Source organism: Oncorhynchus gorbuscha, linkage group LG16, assembly GCF_021184085.1.
Source record: "Oncorhynchus gorbuscha isolate QuinsamMale2020 ecotype Even-year linkage group LG16, OgorEven_v1.0, whole genome shotgun sequence".
Taxonomy (NCBI): domain Eukaryota; kingdom Metazoa; phylum Chordata; class Actinopteri; order Salmoniformes; family Salmonidae; genus Oncorhynchus; species Oncorhynchus gorbuscha.
In genome coordinates, this window is record NC_060188.1 from 65935745 (window position 1) to 65956290 (window position 20546).

The 20546-nt window shown below is 42.9% G+C and overlaps 1 protein-coding gene across 1 annotated transcript; it reads left to right on the forward strand.

Annotated features, from left to right (window-relative positions):
• Nucleotides 1-133: 133 nt before the first annotated feature.
• Nucleotides 134-8578, forward strand: LOC124000314 (collagenase 3-like). Its single transcript, XM_046306589.1, has 10 exons — nucleotides 134-837; nucleotides 1028-1272; nucleotides 1629-1777; nucleotides 6180-6308; nucleotides 6621-6782; nucleotides 6958-7093; nucleotides 7257-7390; nucleotides 7586-7745; nucleotides 7878-7981; nucleotides 8195-8578. The coding sequence occupies exons 1-10, from the start codon at nucleotides 736-738 to the stop codon at nucleotides 8293-8295; spliced, it is 1422 nt and encodes a 473-aa protein (XP_046162545.1). The 5' UTR covers nucleotides 134-735; the 3' UTR covers nucleotides 8296-8578.
• The last annotated feature ends 11968 nt before the right edge of the window (nucleotides 8579-20546 follow it).

Here is a 20546-nt window from a genome sequence, read left to right on the forward strand (position 1 = left end):
TCTCAAAAACACTTCCAGGTATCGATGACAGGCAGACCACCACTGGCTTTTCACTAGGGATCTGCCCCTCGGGCCCTTTCCCCATCTCCAAAATTCTTATCCTCTCTTCTGTTCATTTTCTTAGGAGGACACCAGGTTGCTACTGTCACACCCTGATCTGTTTCACCTGTCTTGGTGCTTGTCTCCACCCCCCTCCAGGTGTCACCCATCTTCCCCATTATCTTCCCCAGTCCCTTACGGACTGCCCTGGATTACTGACCTCCACCTGCCCTTGACATTTGTCACTTTGAACTTTGTCTGCATCTTGGTCTTATCCTGAGGTCTGATAATTTAGTTGATTTGACTATTGATTAGATTTTTGTGTCTGAATCAATTTGAGGGTATGTTTTCCTCCAAATTATAGTACATAATGAACAGTTAGATGTAGTGATAAAAAGTACACACTTCATTGGGATATAAAATGGTTACCATAACAATCAATGACAAATAACAAATATAACAATGTGTAAATATAGTAGATGAAGGCAGGGTTTTTGTCTTTGTCATAATTCCTTTGTTGTGGAAAATGTATTTGGTGATGTCATCACCTTGATTTCCTTCCTCTTGTTTGATGGAGAGGGTTTTGACAGCGATTACTCACCTGAGACATTGCTCAACTTCCCATGCTTTAAGCGTATATAAGACATCCCCTGGCCACACACCACACAAACAAGAAGCTCTCAAGGAAGAAGCATCATGAAGACTTTCAATCTGTGCTTACTACTAGTCAACCTGGCAATAGTGGTTTACTCTTTGCCAATATTGCCACCTACTGAAGAAGATGAAGCCCTTGCAGAGGTATGATTATTGTAAAATATTTTGGAAGGAAGGTCTTTATGGGTTTTACAACTGAAAATATTATGATGGAACAGACGTGTTCATGTAACTCCATATGGCTTCAGTCAGGTTGGATGTGTTATATTATATTCATAACACTGTAGTAAATGGTACTATCATTATAACATCATGCTTGCCGTGTTTTCTGTAGACGTACCTGAAGAAGTTCTTTAACCTGACGGAGGAGACGGGTCCAATGTTCAGACGGGGGCCCAGCCAGCGGAGCAGGAAAGTCAGCGAGATGCAGAGGTTCTTTGGCCTCAAGGTGACAGGAACCTTGGATGCTGAGACCGTAAAGATGATGAAGAAGCCACGCTGCGGGTTACCTGACGTCCAACTCGGCCGATTCACCACCTTCAATAACCTTAAGTGGCCAACAAACCAGCTTACCTACAGGTGAGAGGAGTGAGAAAAACAAGTTGACCATGGTGAGCAAAAATAGGGTTTGTAATGTTAACATTTAGTTAGTTGCAATACGAATTAGGTTGTCTGTAAACCTTGAGAAAAACACTAAACTACACCAAACTGTTTGTTGCACTCACCACGGTAGGTCGCTCTGGATAAGAGCATCTGCTAAATGACTCAAATGTAAAAGAAAATGTAAATGAGTCAATCATAAAAGTTTTGTATTTGCAAACATCAAATTATACACAGAGACACTGTGAGTGATAGGCCAAAGTCAGGGTTTGCTTAACAAACCCCCCCAAAAAATTCAACATTGAGAAATATTTTTGGTGTATTGTCTTTTTCAGAATTGAGGACTACACTCCTGACATGTCTGTGGCTGAGGTTGACAACTCCATAGAGAGAGCACTACAGGTGTGGGCCAAGGTCTCCCCCCTGAGGTTCACCCGTATCTACCGCGGCACCGCTGACATCATGATCTCCTTCGGCAACAGAAGTAAGAAACTTTTATTTTACACAATGTTAATGTGACCAACTGAAACATGATTAATTAAATATTTAGAAAGTGTAACCTGGAATTACTTGGATGTGATTCTGAATGTTTGTCAAAGCTACAAATAACCTATTATAACAATACTATTGGTAAAAGACCATTGGTCTGATGCACCAACATGTCATGCTGTACATGTACACTAAGAATGTATACATTTAAAGATCCACTCCATATATACACACTACCTTTCAAAGGTTTTGGGTCACATACAAATGTACTTGTTTTTGAAAGAAAAGCACATTTTTTTATCCATTAAAATAACATCAAATTGATCAGAAATACAGTGTAGACACTGTAAATGTTGTAAATGACTACTGTAGCTGGAAACGGCTGATTATACATGGAATATCTACATAGGCGTACAGAGGCCCATTATCAGCAACCATCACTCCTGTGTTCCAATGGCACGTTGTGTTAGCGAATCCAAGTTTATAATTTTAAAAGGGCAATTGCAATTATGTTAGTGCAGCTGAAAACTGGTGTGGTGATTAAAGAAGCAATACAACTAGCCTTCTTTAGATTACTTTAGTGTCTGGAGCATCAGGATTTCTGGGTTCGATTACAGGCTCAAAATGGCCAGAAACAAATAACTTTCTTCTGAAACTCATCAGTCTATTCTTGTTCTGAGAAATGAGAAATGAAGGCTATTTCATGTGAGAAACTGCCAAGAAAGTACATTAGTGTCTAGTTTGAGAAACAGACGCCTCACAAGTCCTCAACTGGCAGATTCATTAAATCGTACCCACAAAACACCAGTCTCAATGACAACAGTGAAGAGGCGACTCCGGGATGCTGTCCTTCTAGGCAGAGTTACAAAGAAAAATACATCTCAGAATGGCCAATAAAAATAAAATAATATGATGGGCAAAAGAACACAGACACTGGACAGAGGAAGATTGGAAAAAAGTGTTATTGACAGACAAATCTAAGTTTGAGGTGTTCGGATCACAAAGAAGACCATTAGTGAGAGGCATAAAAAATGAAAAGATGCTGGAGGAGTGCTTGACGCTATCTGTCAAGCATGATATGGAGACAATGTGATGGTATGGAGCTGCTTTGGTGGTGGTAAAGGGGGAGATTGTACAGGGTAAAAGGGATCTTGAAGAAGGAAGGTTATCACTCCATTTTGCAATGCCATGCCATACTCTGTGGACAGTGCTTAATTGGAGCCAATATCCTCCTACAACAGGACAATGACTCAAAGCACAGCTCCAAAATATGAAAAAACTATTTAGGGAAGAAGAAGTCAGCTGGTATTCTGTCTATAATGGAGTGGCCAGCACAGTCACTGGATCTCAACCCTATTGAGGTGTTGTGGGAACAGCTTGACCGTATGATACAGAAGCAGAGCCCATCAAGCCAATCCAACATGTGGGAGGTGCTTCAGGCCAGGTCGCAATTGTAAATGAGAACTTGTTCTCAACTTGCCTACCTGGTTAAATAGAGGTGAAATAAAATAAAAATAAATAAAAGGAAGCATGGGGTGAAATATCTTCAGATTACCTCAACAAATTGACAACTAGAATGCCAAAGATCTGCAAGACTGTAAATGCTGAAAATGGTGGATTCTTTGACGAAAGCAAAGTTTGAAGGACACAATAATTATTTCAATTAAAAATCATTATTTATAACCTTGTCAAAGTCTTTACTATATTTCATATTCATGTGTCCCTGAACAAAGTGGGGGTCAAAATCAAAAGTAACAGTCAGTATCTGGTGTGGACACCCGCTGCATTAACTACTGCAGTGCATCTCCTCCTCATGGACTGTGCCAGATTAGCCAGTTCTTGCTGTGAGATGTTACCCCACTATTCCACCAAGGCACCTGCAAGTTCCTGGACATTTCTGGGGGGAATGGCCCTATCACTCACCCTCCGATCCAACAGGTCCCAGATGTGCTCAATGGGATTGAGATCCAGGCTCTTTGCTGGCCATGGCAGAACACTGACATTCCTGTCTTGCAGGAAATCACACACAGAACGAGCAGTATGGCTGGTGGCATTGTCATGCTGGAGGGTCATGTCAGGATGAGCCTGCAGGAAGGGTAACACATGAGGGAGGAGGATGTCTTCCCTGTAACGCACAGCGTTGAGATTGCCTGCAATGACAACAAGCTCAGGCCGATGATGCTATGACATACTGCCCCAGACCATGACGGACCCTCCACCTCCAAATTGATCCTGCTCCAGAATACAGGCCTCGGTGTAATGCTCATTCCTTCGACGATAAGCGCAAATCCGACCATCACCCCTGGGGAAACAAAACCGCGACTCGTCAGTGAAGAGCACTTTTGCCAGTCCTGTCTGGTCCAGCGACGGTGGGTTTGTGCCCATAGGCGACGTTGCTGCCGATGATGTCTGGTGAGGACCTGCCTTACAACAGGCCTACAAGCCCTCAGTCCAGCCTCTCTCAGCCTATTGCGGACAGTCTGAGCACTGATGGAGGGACTGTGTGTTCCTGTTGTGACTCAGGCAGTTGTTGTTGCCATCCTGTACCTGTCCCACAGGTGTGATGTTCGGATGTACCGATCCTGTGCAGGTGTTACACGTGGTCTGCCTCTGCGAGGACGATCAGCTGTCCGTCCTGTCTCCCTGTAGCTCTGTCTTAGGTGTCTCGCAGTACGGACATAGCAATTTATTGCCCTTGCCACATCTGCAGTCCTCATTCCTCCTTGCAGCATGCCTAAGGCATGTTCACGCAGATGTGCAGGGACCCTGGGCATCTTCCTTTTGGTGTTTTTCAGAGTCAGTAGAAAGGCCTCTTTAGTGTCCTAAGTTTTCAGAACTGTCACCTTAATTGCCTACTGTCTGTTAGCTGTTCGTGTCTTAATGACAGTTCCACAGGTGCATGTTCATTAATTGTTTATGGTTCATTGAACAAACATGTGTTTAACACCTTTACAATGAAGATCTGTGAAGTTATTTGGATTTTTACAAATTATCTTTGAAAGACAGGGCCCTGAAAAAGGGATGTTTCATTTTTTACTGAGTTTATATATACATATTTTATTTCTTTGTTGAAAAACATAATTCCAAGTATAATTAGTAAAGTCAGTCGTTGAAAAAGTACCCAATTGTCATACTTGAGTAAAAGTTCAGATACCTTAAGAGACAATTACTCAAGTAAAAGTGAAAGCCATCCAGTAAAATACTACTTTAAAAGTCTAAAAGTATTTGGTTTTGAATATACTTAAGTATCAAAAGTATATGCAATTGCTCAAATATACTTAAGTGTTGAAAGTAAAAGTTTAAATAATTTCAAATTCTCTATTTTAAACAAACTAGATTGCACCATTTATTCACTGATAACCAGGGGCACACTCCAACACTCGGACAAAAGAAGCAGAAGAAGCAGTGTTTAGTAAGTCCACCAGATCAGAGGCAATAGGGATGACCAGGGATGTTCTGTTGATAAGTGTGCGAATTTGACCATTTTCCTGTCCTGTTAGTCATTCAAAATGTAAAGAGTACTTTTGGATGTCAGGGAAATGTATGGAGTAAAAAGTACATTTTCTTTAGGAATGTAGTGAAGTAGATATAAAATATAAGTGAGTACAGGTACCCCAAAAAACAACTTAAGTAGTACTTTAAAGTATTTTTACTTAAGTACTTTACACCACTGAGTAAAGTACACACACTAAGGGTGAAAAAACAAAATAGTGTTTTTTTTTAACACAATTGCTAAATTCAGTTGGTCTGGTGGGTGCACTCTGATATCGTTGGCCTCCCCCTTGCTTATGGCAACAACAGAGAAGCAATAGTGGAAAGGCCAACCCCCCCCCAACTTGTTCCATGTAATTAGGAGCCCTGCACCATCTACTAAAATCACCTTTTGTGAGGTAAATCAGGTGATAACTGAGGTGCTAGGGAGGCTGAAGTGGGTCTTCAAAACTGAAACATGAAAGACGGACACTTAAAGCTCTCAGGATGTTTGAGTAGCAGGGTTAGAAAGGGAGAGCGGGAGATACAGTACCTGTGGAGGATCCTCTCTTTACATTCCTCCTGTCAGAGCACGGTGCAGGTATATTCAGACATTATGACAGTATTCCCTGACTAAAAGCTTTGAAACAGAGGTGCACCCTATGCCCCATCCCACTTACATAACCAACATCACCACCACTCGTAAAAAAACAAACACAGTATCATCACTGCTTGTCCCCCTCACTGTAATCTGTCTACAGTTTGACGAGTTGAAAGAGTGTTATTCGAGTCACTTTGCCTTATTACATTGGGCCCCTATAAGTGCATCGGTTTGAGAAACTAACATAAATAATTCTTTTTTTTATACAGTATGCATTTGTCCTCATCTCTGATGGCTCATACTATTATTCATCCTGTCTGTGTAGATCATGGTGATTTCTACCCCTTCGATGGCCCTGAAGGCACCCTGGCCCATGCCTTCTCCCCCGGCGCTGACATTGGAGGAGATGCTCATTTTGATGATGATGAGTACTTCACCTTCAGCTCAACCAGAGGTGAGAACCTCTATCACAACAATAAATGTGGAACATAACTTAATTTACTACATTACCCTGTTTCAAATGTAGGACAATCCTGGGTGAAGTGTCAGGTAGCCTAGCGGTTAAGGGCATTGGGTCAGTAACAGAAAGGTTGCTGATTTGAATAACCAAGTCGACTAGGTGAAAAATACACCAATGTGCCCTTGAACAAGGCACTTAATCCTAATAGCTTTTGTAAGTCGCTCTGGTTAAAAGCGTCTGCTAAAATGTAAATGTCATGAAAATGTCCACAACAGAGTAGAAGAATGATATATTTTCATCATATAGGGTACAACCTGTTCTTGGTGGCTGCCCATGAGTTTGGCCATTCCCTGGGTCTCAGCCATTCCAACGACCCTGGAGCGCTGATGTTCCCAGTGTACAGCTACACAGATCCCAGCACCTTCTCTCTGCCTCGTGATGATGTCACCGGTATCCAGTACATATACGGTCAGTATTAAATGATCTTTTCTCTTTCTGACTTGTTTGATTTACATTTATATTGCTGTATTCCACTTCTTTTGACTGACTAACAAAAAGGCTCATGCTAAAAATCTCCAAGTAACTCATGTTATGAGACTTTCCAATATTGGAACCGGAACTAATGAGTATCTGTGTCCCCCAGGCCCAAACCAAGATGTTAACCCCAACCCAGATAAGCCCGACCCTACACCTGTTTCCACCCCTGATGCCTGTGACCCCACCCTGGTCCTGGATGCTGTCACCACTCTGCGTGGGGAGAAGATGTTCTTCAAGGGCAGGTACAGCACGTCATGTAGCCTAGATCAGATGTTCAGTGACTTATGGTAACCTACAGCTCAGACACAGTCTATGAATGACACTGTTTCCCAGAGAAACAAAATGGTTGCCTTTTAATCTGTGATCCAGAGCTCTAATGTTCTGATGACCTCCCTTCATCTTCAGGTTCTTCTGGCGTATTTACCCTCAGAGCAGCAAACCACATCAGAACCTCATCAAGACTTTCTGGCCTGAACTCCCTGACAACATCAATGCTGCTTATGAGAGCCAGCTATCTGACAGAGTGTTCCTCTTTAAAGGTATTGCAGTCACCAATTGCCTCAAATTAGCCCTTGTATGGCTGTATTCTCCACATGGTGTCTAGACAACAACTGTGGAGGCTACAGCCATATCAGTGCTAGCCTCACTCTTTGCCTGTAATGAATTCTGTGTGAATGCATTAAGCTGTTTAATTGGAGTCATATCTCAGTAATACTCTGTCTCTGTCCCTGCAGACCATCAGGTCTGGGCTCTCTATGGCTATGACATCGTCCCCGGCTATCCCAGAAACCTGAAGAGCTTGGGTCTGCCCAGGACCGTGAAGAAAGTTGATGCCGCCCTGTACGATGAATATTCTCGCAAGACCTTGTTCTTTGTTGGCGACAACTACTACAGGTTAGTGGAGTCTAGTATATCAATACAAGCGATGTCATTTTTGGTCACCTTTTCTATGTACTGTTTGTTGCCATTATACTGTATTCTTATGTCAAGAGTATCACAATCTCACTAATATTTCTGTTACCGTAGTTACGATGAGGAAATGAAAAGCATGGACAGAGGTTTCCCCAAGCGTGTGGATGAACAGTTCCCAGGCATGACAAGCAAAGTGACTGCAGCCTTCCAAGTCCGAGGTGAGTGCGATACAGCATCTAAGCACACAACTGTGCATTACAAGCCAAGGAGACGTAAATATACAAAATATTATTTCCTACCTTCTAAAGTATTCATTGAATATAAGAAAGTCCCCTGAATAGTCCTTTTAAGTCATATTTTAGATTTTCTTGAGCATTGATAGTTTGTCAGTGTGGCATGTCGCTAACCTCTCTACCCTATATGGTTTTTAGGCTTCACCTACCTCTATAGTGGCCCCTACATGTTTGAATACAACATGAGGACCAGAAGACAGTTCCGCGTGCTAGGAAACAACTACTTCCTGCCTTGTTAGACCATCGACCATGATGAAACGCTTAAGAAGCAGCCGTGAACAATGATGAATTTAGCCAAATGACAAAGTTGTTTCAAACATGAAGTTGTTGTATTTTTGGGAGATTTTACAGATTTGTTTTCTCAGAAATATTATTGCTATATATCTATTTAAATATATATTTATGTATCTAAATTATTTTATATTTTTCTTGACTAAATAATCTGAAAACATGAATGTATTGAATATAGTCCGAACATATTTGTATATGTTGCATATTCAAATAAATTCCAAGTTTTTGTGATTCTTTGTTTTTGGCTTTTACTATTATTTTACCTTTATTTAACCAGGTAGGCTAGTTGAGAACAAGTGCTCATTTGCAACTGTGACCTGGCCAAGATAAAGCAAAGCTATTCGACACATACAACAACACAGAGTTACACATGGAATAAACAAAACATACAGTCAATAATACAGTCGAAAAATAGAAAACAAAAAGTCTATATACAGTGAGTGCAAATGAGGTAGGATAAGGGAGTTAAGGAAATAAATAGGCCATGGTGGCGAAGTAATTACAATCTAGAAATTAAACACTGGAATGGTAGATGTGCAGAAGATGAATGTGCAAGTTTTTAAAATATTTTTTTTATTTCACCTTTATTTAACCAGGTAGGCTAGTTGATTTTGCAACTGCGACCTGGCCAAGATAAAGCATAGCAGTGTGAGCAGACAACACAGAGTTACACATGGAGGTTAGAGACACTGCGGTGCAAAGAAGCATGATAAAATAAATACTGTATGGGGATGAGGTAGGTAAATGGGCTGTTTACAGATGGGCTATGTACAGGTGCAGTGATCTGTGAGCTGCTCTGACAGCTGGTGCTTAAAGCCAGTGAGGGAGATATGAGTCTCCAGCTTCAGTGATTTTTGTAGTTCGTTCCAGCCATTGGCAGCAAAGAACTGGAAGGAAAGACGACCAAACGAGGAATTGGCTTTGGGGGTGACCAGTGAGATATACCTGCTGGAGCGCGTGCTACGAGTGGGTGCTGTTGTGGTGACCAGTGAGCTAAGATAAGGCAGGGCTTTACCTAACAGAGACTTGTAGATAACCTGTAGCCAGTGGGTTTGGCGACGAGTTCGAAGCGAGGGCCAACCAACGAGAGCGTACAGGTCGCAATGGTGGGTAGTGTATGGGGCTTTGGTGACAAAACAGATGGCACCGTGATAGACTGCACTAAATTTGTTGAGTGTTGGAGGCTATTTTATAGATGACATCACCGAAGTCGAGGATCGGTAGGATGGTCAGTTTTACGAGGGTATGTTTGGCAGCATGAGTGAAGGATGCTTTGTTGCGATATAGGAAGCCAATTATAGATTCAATTTTGGATTGGAGATGCTTAATGTGAGTCTGGAAGGAGAGTTTACAGTCTAACCAGACACCTAGGTATTTGTAGTTGTTGGAGGCCACGGAAGGAGAGTTGTATGGCATTGAGCCTCGTCTGGAGGTCAGCTAACACAGTGTCCAAAAAAGGGACCAGAAGTATACAGAACTATGGTGGACTTATGGTAGAAACATTATGAAGCATAGATGTTCATTTGAACCCTTTTCTGATGAAACCTAAGACAACTTTACCAAACAATTAACTTAAACAAATATACAACCAACATGTGGACATCCCTTCAAATGAGTGGATTTGGCTATTTCAGATAGACCCGTTGCTGACAGGTGTATCAAATTGAGCACACAGCTATACAATCTCCATAGACAAACATTGGCAGTAGATTGGCCCATACTGAAGAGTTCAGTGACTTTCAACATGGCACCGTCATTTGATGCCACCTTTCCAACAAGTAAATTTGTCAAATTTCTGCCCTGTTAGAGCTGCCACGGTCAACTGTAAGTGATGTTATTGTGAAGTGGATACGTCTTGGAGCAACAACGCCTCAGCCGCAACGTGGTAGGCCACACAAGCTCACAGAACGGGACCGCTGAAGCGCATAAAAATTGCCTGTCCTCGGTTGCAACACTCACTACCGTGTTCCAAAATGCCACTGGAAGCAATGTCAGCACTATAACTGTTCGTCGGGAGCTTCATGAAATGGGTTTCCATGGCCGAGCAGCCGCACACGAGCCAAAGATCACCATGCGCCATGCCAAGCGTCGGCTGGAGTGGAGTAAAGCCCACCGCCATATGGACTCTGGAGCAGTGGAAATGTATTATTTGGAGTGATGCATCACGCTTCACCATCTGGCAGTCCAACAGACGATTCTGGGTTTAGTGGATGCCAGGAGGATGCTACCTGCTCAAATGCATAGTGTCAACTGTAAAGTTTGGTGGAGGAGGAATAATGGTCTGGGGCTGTTTTTCAACTTTCGGGCTAGGCCCCTTGGTGCCAGTGAAGACAAACCGTATCACTACAGCATCAATGACATTCTAGATTATTCTGTGCTTCCAATTTAGTGGCAATAGTTTGGGGAAGGCCCTATCCTGTTTCAGCATGACAATGCCCCCAGGCACAAAGCTAAGTCCATACACAAACGGTTTGTCGAGATCGGTGTGAAAGAACTTGACTGGCCTGCACAGAGCCCTGACCTCAACCCCATCAAACACATTTGGGATGAATTGGATCGCCGACTGCGAGCCAGGCATAAGCACCCAACATCAGTGCCCGACCTCACAAATGGTCTTGTGGCTGAATGGATGCAAGTCCTCACAGCAATTGTCCAACATCTAGTGGAAAGCCTTCCCAGAAGAGTGGAGGCAGTTGTAGCAGCAAAGGGGGGACCAACTCCATATTAATGCCCATGATTTTGAAACGAAATGTCTAAGGAGTAGGTGTCCACATACTTTTGGTCGGGTAATGTAATCTATATTATGGTACATGAAAGCATAACAAATGGAATTGATCATATAATAAGATAGCTAGAGAATAACAACGAAGAAACACTGTGGCATACCCATTTCAATTTCATACATGCAGCACACTGATTCAGTATACCACAAATTATTGAGTATTTGCAGTGGAAAGAAACCATGAACTTGCGTGGCAGTCCCCAGGCTAGAGAAAATAAGGTATGAATCTCCACCTCCATGTACTGCTTTGCTTGGTCAAACCCACATTATAGTCCAGTGACAGGAGAGGTAAGTGTTGCACACTAAGTGTTGCACAGATAACAATTATATGTTACGAAACGTTAGAAACAGGTTATCTGTTGTCACATCAGTATGAGGCAATGATCCTGCCTTAAAAGAAATGTCCTCTTGTCAATTAAGTTTTTAGAATTGCCTAATTCCCTGCTTCCGCTCTTTGAACTCAAAATAAACACACTGCACTAATCTGGGCAGTTACTTACAGTAGGTTAAGTGAAGCCTCAATATTGCCTACCCTGTGGATGGTGGCAAATGTTTTACTTTTAAACTCGGACAAAACAGAGATGCTAGTTTAGGTCCCAAGAAACAAAGAGATCTGCTGTTGGATCTGACAATTAATCTTGATGGTTGTTCAGTCGTCTCAAATAAAACTATGAAGGACATCAGCATTACTCTGGACCCTGATCTCTCTTTTGATGAACATAATCAAGACTATTTCAAGGACATATTCTTTCCATTTTAGTAACATTGCTAAAATCTGAAAAGAATTATGCAGAAAAACTAATCCATGCTTTTGTCACTTCTAGATTAGACTACTGCAATGTTCTACTCTCCTGCTACCGAGATAAAGCACTAAATTATCTTCAGTTAGTGCTAAACACAGCTGCTAGAATTCTGACTAGAACCAAAAAATGTGATCATATTACTCCAGTGCTAGCCTCTCGACATTGGCTTCCTGTTATGGCTAGGGCTGATTTCAAGGTTTTACTGCTAACCTACAAAGCATTACATGAGCTTACTACCACCTAAATCTCCAATTTGGTCCTGCTGTACATACCTACTGTACACGTACACTACGGTCACAAGACACAGGCCTCCTTATAGTCCCTAGAATTTATAAGCAAACAGCTGGAGGAAGAACGTTCTCCAACAGAGATCCATTTTTATGGAATGGTCTGCCTATCCATGTGAGACGCAGACTCGGTCTGGCCCTCTAAGTCTTTACTGAAGACATCTCTTCAGTAGGTCCTATGATTGAGTGTCGTCTGACCCAGGGGTGTGAAGGTGAACGGCAAGTCACTGGAGCGATGAACTGCCCTTGCTGTCTCTGCCTGGCTGGCTCCCCTCTCTCCACTGGGATTCTCTGCCTCTGACCCTACTACGGGGGCTGAGTCACTGGCTTACTACTGCTCTTTCATGCTGGCCCTAGGAGAGGTGCGTCACTTGAGTGGGTTAAGTCACAGATGTGATCTTTCTGTTCGGTTTTGCGCCACCTCGGGCTTGTGCGGTGGAGGAAATATTTGTGGGCTATACTCAGCCTTGTCTCAGGGTAGTAAGTTGGTGGTCGGTTGATATCCTTCTAGTGGTGTGGGGGCTGTGCTTTGGCAAAGTGGGTAGGGTTATAGCCTGCCTCGTTGGCCCTGTCCGGGGGACACAGTGTCCTCCGACCCACCCGTCTCAGTCTTCAGTATCTATGCTGTAATAGTCTATGTGCCGGGTCAGTCTGTTATATCTGGTGTAATTCTCCTGTCTTATCTGGTGTCCTGTGTGAATTTAAGTATGCTCCCTAATTCTCTCCCTCCCCTCCTGGAGGACCTGAGCTTTAGGATCATGCCTCAGGACTACCTGGCTTGATGACACCTGGCTGTCCCCAGTCCACCTGGTCGTGCTGCTGCTCCTGTTCTGCCTGCGGCTAGGGAATCCTGACCTGTTCACCGGACGTGCTACCTTGTCTCAGACCTGCTATTTTAGACTCTCTCTACCACACCTGTTGTCTCGACATCTGAATGCTTGGCTATGAAAAGCCAACTGACATTTATACCTGAGGTACTGACCAGTTGCACCTTTTACAATCACTGTGATTATTATACGACCCTGCTGGTCATCTATGAACGTTTGAACATCTTGAAGAACAATCTGGCCATGTACTCTTAAAATCTCCACCTGGCACAGCCAGAAGAGGACTGGCCACCCCTCAGAGCCTGGTTCCTCTCTAGATTTCTTCCTATGTTCTTGCCTTTCTAGGGAGTTTTTCCTAGCAATCATGCTTTTACATGTGCAAGTTTTAGGCTGGGTTTCTGTATAGCACTTTGTGACATCTGTTGATGTAAAAAAGGTTAATACATAACCTTGACTGATTGAACAAGTTTCTCCCACAAGAAAATATTCCACTGTGATTTATCCAGATTTTGGAATACTTCCGAATGCTTGCTTGGATTTAATTAACTCGCAACTTTAAATAATAAGCGAACAATATAATTATTTTCTTCTCAATCCTTTTTAAATGTTTTTACATGTTGTGTAAATTTCAGTGTGTATCCTGTATGTTAGAGGCTGTATGCAAATTTGCTGTATTCCGCATCAGGACGTCAGAAGCCAGTCATACAGTATAATGGTAACGCATCCTGAGTCTTGCCTGTCTGGGCATGAGTAAAGTAAACATTTTCAGAGAAACCTCTCTCCCCTCGGGCTATTCTTGTACTTTAGCGTGTCCTTCAAAGCCTACTTAAAGTACTTTAGATTGACAGTTGTGCATATTACAGGGCTCTTGGTGTAGGAGTGGGTGTCAGATTAGCTACACGTCATTTGGGGGATTTAGGATTTCCCCCAGTTTTCCAATCCAGATCTAGCAGCTGACTCACGTATTCCCAGCAATACCGTACTTTCCTAATGGCAATAGCCAGCTAAAACACACCAACCTAACTTGCTTTTATTTGTTTGATCACAGAGAGAAGTAAAGTTCTTCATACTTGATTTGAGGTTTTTAACCCTAACCAAATTCGGTATGCATCCGACTTTGGGATACAACATTTACATTCGTTGTTTTGGTTTGTGTTGTAAGTAGGCATTGATCAATGCCAAATGTTAAATTCTTCTTACCATCACAACTAAGCCAATATGACTATGGAGGTAGGCTACACAACACACACTCGTCTTCCGTCATGTTCCATTCATGTCTGGTCTAGGTTTACATTTACATTTACATTTAAGTCATTTAGCAGACGCTCTTATCCAGAGCGACTTACAAATTGGTGCAATCACCTTATGACATCCAGTGGGACAGTCACTTAACAATAGTGCATCTAAAACTAGGGGGGGTGGGGTGAGAGGGATTACTTAACCTATCCTAGGTATTCCTTAAAGAGGTGGGGTTTCAGGTGTCTCCGGAAGGTGGTGATTGACTCCGCTGTCCTGGCGTCGTGAGGGAGTTTGTTCCACCATTGGGGGGCCAGGGCAGCGAACAGTTTTGACTGGGCTGAGCGGTTATTGGCAAACAGGTAATTCTCATAGGCTCCATTACACAATCGGCTGACCAAGAGTGATATAGCTTTAATTGTTCACATAAAGTAATGACAAATCAAATCAACTTTGTCACATGCGCTGAACACAACAAGTGTAGACTACCGTGAAATGCTTACTTACAAGCCCTTAACCAACAGTGCAGTTCAAGAAGAGACAGTGCAGTTCTAGAAGAGTCAACAAGAGGCAACGCATAAAACATATAATAGCAGTTATAGCACAGTTGTAACCTGTGTATTATGAAGTGAAATGGTTGATTAAGCAAGGTAAGCAATTAGACAATTATAAGCGATGAGTCTATAGGCTACACATCAGTCATAATAACTGTATATCAGTGAGCCAAGAATGATGCTTTATGTGCGTAAAGCACCAAGGGGAAATTGCCAAATTGATGAGTGCAGAGATGTCATCAGTGTTCTATCCAAAGCTTCAAAGATTCTTGTGGAATTGTTTTGTCTGTAATACATTTCCAACCTCCAGCTCTGGGAGGATCACTGCTGTCAAACAGCTTGTTGTGAAGGGGAAATTAAACAAAGAGATTTAAACAACGGCTGAGTCTAATCCTGGATGCTGATTGAGGCGGCAGGGTAGCTTAGTGGTTAGAGCGTTGAACTAGTAACTGGAAGGTTGCAAGTTCAAACCCCCGAGCTGACAAGGTACAAATCTGTCGTTCTGCCCCTGAACAGGCAGTTAACCCACTGTTCCTAGGCCGTCATTGAAGATAAGAATTTGTTCTTAACTGACTTGCCTGGTTAAATAAAGGTACAAATAAAAATAAATTGATTAAAACTGCATTCCAGCTGGTGTCTATTCCACAAATTGCCACTGGCTAAATCTATGATGTTGAAATGCCTATTTACTCTTTCCCATCTGAATGCGCAATCCACTTTCTCATCAGCTCAGCCAGGCAATTTATATACTAGATCTACACTGTAGAAACAATGCCGCATTTCCTTTAGACTAGCATTTGGTTTTCAACAGCGGAGATTTGTAATAACCTTGCTGTCTGTCTCTGTGACATTTGCAACATTGTTTCAATACTGAAATTCGAGCTGTCCTATGGTAATGAGACAGACAGGCTGGCAGCCTTTCTCAGCCAGTCAAAATCGTGAATCCGCATCATTTTTATTGATATATATTTTGATATATACAAAGAAATGTCAAAAGAAAAACACAAAATGTCATTCCAGCTAAATTAAGTTTAGCTGTGTAGTTGGCTCTCTCTTCAGATCAGCGGCCTGGCAAGAAAGCACATTTCCTATACCAGGTGAAATCGCACATCATTAGCTCATTGTTATGGATGTCACAAGAAAAAAATCACAAAAAAATCACTACAAAACTGCATAAACAAACACAAATGCAGCTACTTTGCTGTTATTCTGACTGTGCTGTTGGCTAGGTAACAAGCAATGGATAAGAACATTGCTAGTGTCACGAATCCCGCTTCCTGAGTCTGTGTTTGCCTGTGTTTCTGTCCTGGAGTGTGTTTCCGGTGTCCTGGAACGCACCCTATCTGGTTGCCGGGCGAATTAGCTTGTTGGGAGATCGATGTTCACCCGCACCTGTATCCCATCAGTAATCTGCACACCTGTCCTGATCATAATAATAATAATATAATAATATGCCATTTAGCAGACGCTTTTATCCAAAGCGACTTACAGTCATGTGTGCATACATTCTACGTATGGGTGGTCCCAGGAATCGAACCCACTACCCTGGCATTACAAGCGCCATGCTCTACCAACTGAGCTACAGAAGGACCATCTGACTGTAGTAGAATTGTAGTAGAATTTTAATATGATGATAGGATAGGCCTATTCTACTAAAACTGCGAACATATCAATAAAAAAATTGATAGAGTCTTGAAAGCAACCATGTAATCTAGCCCAAAAAGGGGTCCTGGTTAAAAGGGCTCCAGTTTTTTATCAAATTAATGTAAAACGTTAGGGTCAGCTAAAATACAAAAATTGAACTCTTTTCATAACCTTAACCTAACTTAGGATTTTGTGTTAATTTGACAAAAGCTGGGTCCCTTCTAGCCATGACCATGAAAAGGTGAGAAGCAAATTGTAACAGAGACGCTGAGAGTCGAGAATCAGGTGCAGATGAAACATATACTAAAAATAAAAAAACTTGAAACGAGACAACATAACAGTATCGTCTACGCATAAGCACAGGAACAATGATGACAAGGAGCGGGCCAGTCCGGGCGGCGAAGGTGGAAATCATGGATGACATTGGGATCCAAAATGTCCTCCACCGGAACCCAACACCGCTCCTCTGGGCTATACCCCTCCCAGTCCACCAAATGCTGGAGCCAACACACACGGCATCGGGATTCCAGTAGAGATCTGACGGAATAGGCCGGACTCCCCTCGATATCCAGGGGGGGGGGGTGGAGGGGACCAAGAACCACCGGCCTGAGAAGGGAGACATGAAAAGGAGGTGAGATACGGTAGTGCCTGGGATGTTGTCACCATATATGTTACATCGTTGACCCTCCAGAGAACCTTGAACAGTCATGTGAATTGGGGCACATGGTCAGAGACGATGTCGCCTGGAAGGCCATTATGCCATAAGACCTGCTGGAATAGTGCTTCAGAGACCTGGAGAGCAGTAGGAAGACCAGACAGAGGGAGTAAACAACAGGATTTTGAAAATCTATCCACAACCACCAAAATGGTGGTGAAACAGTCAGAGGAGCGTAGATTAGTAACAAAGTCAATGGGATAGATCGGACTAGGGAAGATGAGGCACGGGAAGGAGAAAGATTTTCCCTGCTGGAGCGTTCCGGGGGGATTTGGTTTGGGCACATTCGGAACAGAAGTTGACGTCACAAGTGACATCCTGAGCCAAGGTGGGCCACCATTATTTCTCAGAGATGGATTGGGTAGTGCGAGAAATACCTGGATGTCCAGGGACAACAGCTGTGTGTGCCCAGATCAGCAGCCGGTCCCTTATCCCCGTTGGAACATTGATGTCCTCGGGAGGACAGTTAGTGGGTGCGGGCTCCCTCTCCAGAGCCTGGCGGATGTCCACATCTACATCCCAGACCACAGCAGCTACAACTCGGGAGGATGGGATTATAGGAGCATTATGGACAGGACCCTCTCCCGAATTGTAGAATCAGCTTGACACAGATTCAGCCTCCTCGCTGTCCGTATGTACTCCAGGTTCCGATGGTTGGTGAGGATGAGAAATGGTTCCTTGGAACCCTCCAGTCAGTGTCTCCACTCCTCTAATGCCAACTTCACCGCCAGGAGCTCTCGATTACCGACGTCGTAATTCCTCTCCGCAGGGACAGTTTCTTAGAGTAATATGCACACGGGTACAATTTCTGTGGATAACCCTGTCTTTGAGACAGAACTTCCCCCACGCCCACCTCTGAAGCATCCACCTCCACCACAAAGTATATCGTGGGATCTGGGTGTTTGACCAATGGGGCGGATTTGAAATGTACCTTGAGTAGACAGAAGGCCTCGTCGGCTGCTGGGCTCCACACCAACCTACGGGGACCATCCTTAAGGAGAGAGTTGAGAGGAGAGGTGGCGGTGCTGAAATTCCTGATGAAATGGCAGTAGATGTTGGCAAACCCCCAAAACTGATGTAACCCCTTTATGGTGGTTGGGACTTGCCATGACCTGACCGCATCTACCTTTTTATTGCCCATCCTCACTCCCTGCGGGCTGATTTGGTAGCCTAAGGAGACAGCCCTCTGATGAAATTGGCATTTCTCAGCTTTGACGAACAGGTGGTAAGCCAGGAGATGTTCCAGATGCTGAGAGACAACAACCAGTTGCAAGTGAAACGTTTAATAAAACAACAAACATGAAACGAGACAACATAACAGTAGCATCAACGCATAGACACAGGAACAATGCTTACTGAGGAAAGAACCAAAGTGAGTGACAGACATAGGGGAGGTAATCAGGACCAGGTGAGTATCATGATGACGTTCAGAGGTGTCACGTTCTGACCTTAGTTCCTTTGTTTTGTCTTTTGTTTTAGTATGGTCAGGGCGTGAGTTGGGTGGGTTGTCTATGTTAGTTTTTCTATGATTTTCTATTTCTGTGTTTGGCCTGGTACGGTTCTCAAGGCAGCTGTCAATCGTTGTCCCTGATTGAGAACCATATTTAGGGAGACTGTTTTTGTAACGTCGTTCTTCGTTTGTAGAAAGAGAGTCGGACCGAAATGCAGCGTGGTGGTTACTCATGACTTTAATAGAAAAAGTGACACATGAAATAACGATACAAAATACAAAACAACAAATGGAACGTGAAACCTAATTACAGCCTATCTGGTGAAACTACACAGAGACAGGAACAGTCACCCACGAAATACAAAGCGAAACCAGGCTACCTAAATACGGTTCCCAATCAGAGACAACGAGAATCACCTGACTCTGATTGAGAACCGCCTCAGGCAGCCAAGCCTATGCCGTAATCCCAATAATACAAAAACCCCAATACGAACCACAACATATAAACCCAGGTCACACCCTGGCCTGACCAAACAATTAACGAAAACACAAAATACAATGACCAAGGCGTGACAGTTTTCGATTGTGTTTTGTGGGTGGTTATTTTCAATCTTTGTGACAGAACTGTTTCGGTTGTTGCTTTGTTGTATGTTATTCAGTGTTCAGATTTTCAGATTTTTCATTAAATAAGATGAACACTAGCCACGCTGCGCTTTGGTCCTCACCTTCTTCCCAAGACAGCCGTTACAAGGGGAGCGTAACGATTTATGCCAGGCAAGCGTAATGATGAACCCCAGGACCGGTACCGGCAACATCTACCACCTTAGGGGAGGAGCCGGAGTAGAAATGACACAAATTGTACAATATTATGTCCATATACAGTGCATTCTGGAGAGAATTCAGACCCCTGGACTTTTCCACATTTTGTTACATCACAGACTTATTCTATTGATTAATGAATTGATTAAATTATGTTTTTTCATTATCAATATACACATAATACCCAATAATGACGAAGCGAAAATCTTTTAAATGTTTTTTTAAAACACATTTATAAAAAATAAATACCCTATTTACATAAGTATTCAGACCCTTTATGAGACTGGAAATTGAGCTCTGGTGCATCCTGTTTCCATTGATCATCCTTGAGATGTGTCTACAACTTGATTGGACATGACATAGAAAGACACACACCTGTCTCTGGAGACAGGATTGTGTCGAGGCACAGATCTGGGGAAGGGTACCAAAAAATGCCTGCAGCATTGAAGGTCCCCAAGTACACAGTAGCCTCCATCATTCATAAATGGAAGATGTTTGGAAACCTCAAGACTCTTCATAGAGCTGGCCCAGCCAAAATGAGCAATCGGGGGAGAAGGTCCTTTTTTGGACACCGATTATGGCCGATTACACTGTACTCTATGAGGAGACTGCTTGGCAGGCTGACTACCTGTTACGCGAGTGCAGAAAGGAGCCAAGGTAAGTTGCTAGCTAGCCATAAACTTATCTTATAAAAAACAATCAATCTTAACATAATCACTAGTTAACTACACATGGTTAATGATATTACTTGTTTATCCAGCTTGTCCTGCGTTGCATATAATTGATGCTTTGCCTGTTAATTTGTCATCGAATCACAGCCTACTTCGCCAAACGGGTGGTGATTTAACAAGCGCATTCGTAAAAAAAACACTGTTGTTGCACCAATGTGTACCTAACCATAAACACTGAGGCCTTTCTTAAAATCAATACACAAGTATATATTTTTAAACCTGCATATTTAGTCAATATTGCCTGCTAACATGAATTTCTTTTAACGAGGGAAATTGTGTAACTTCTCTTGCATTCTGTGCAAGCAGAGTCAGGGTATACGCAGCAGTTTGGGCCGCCAGGCTCGTTGCGAA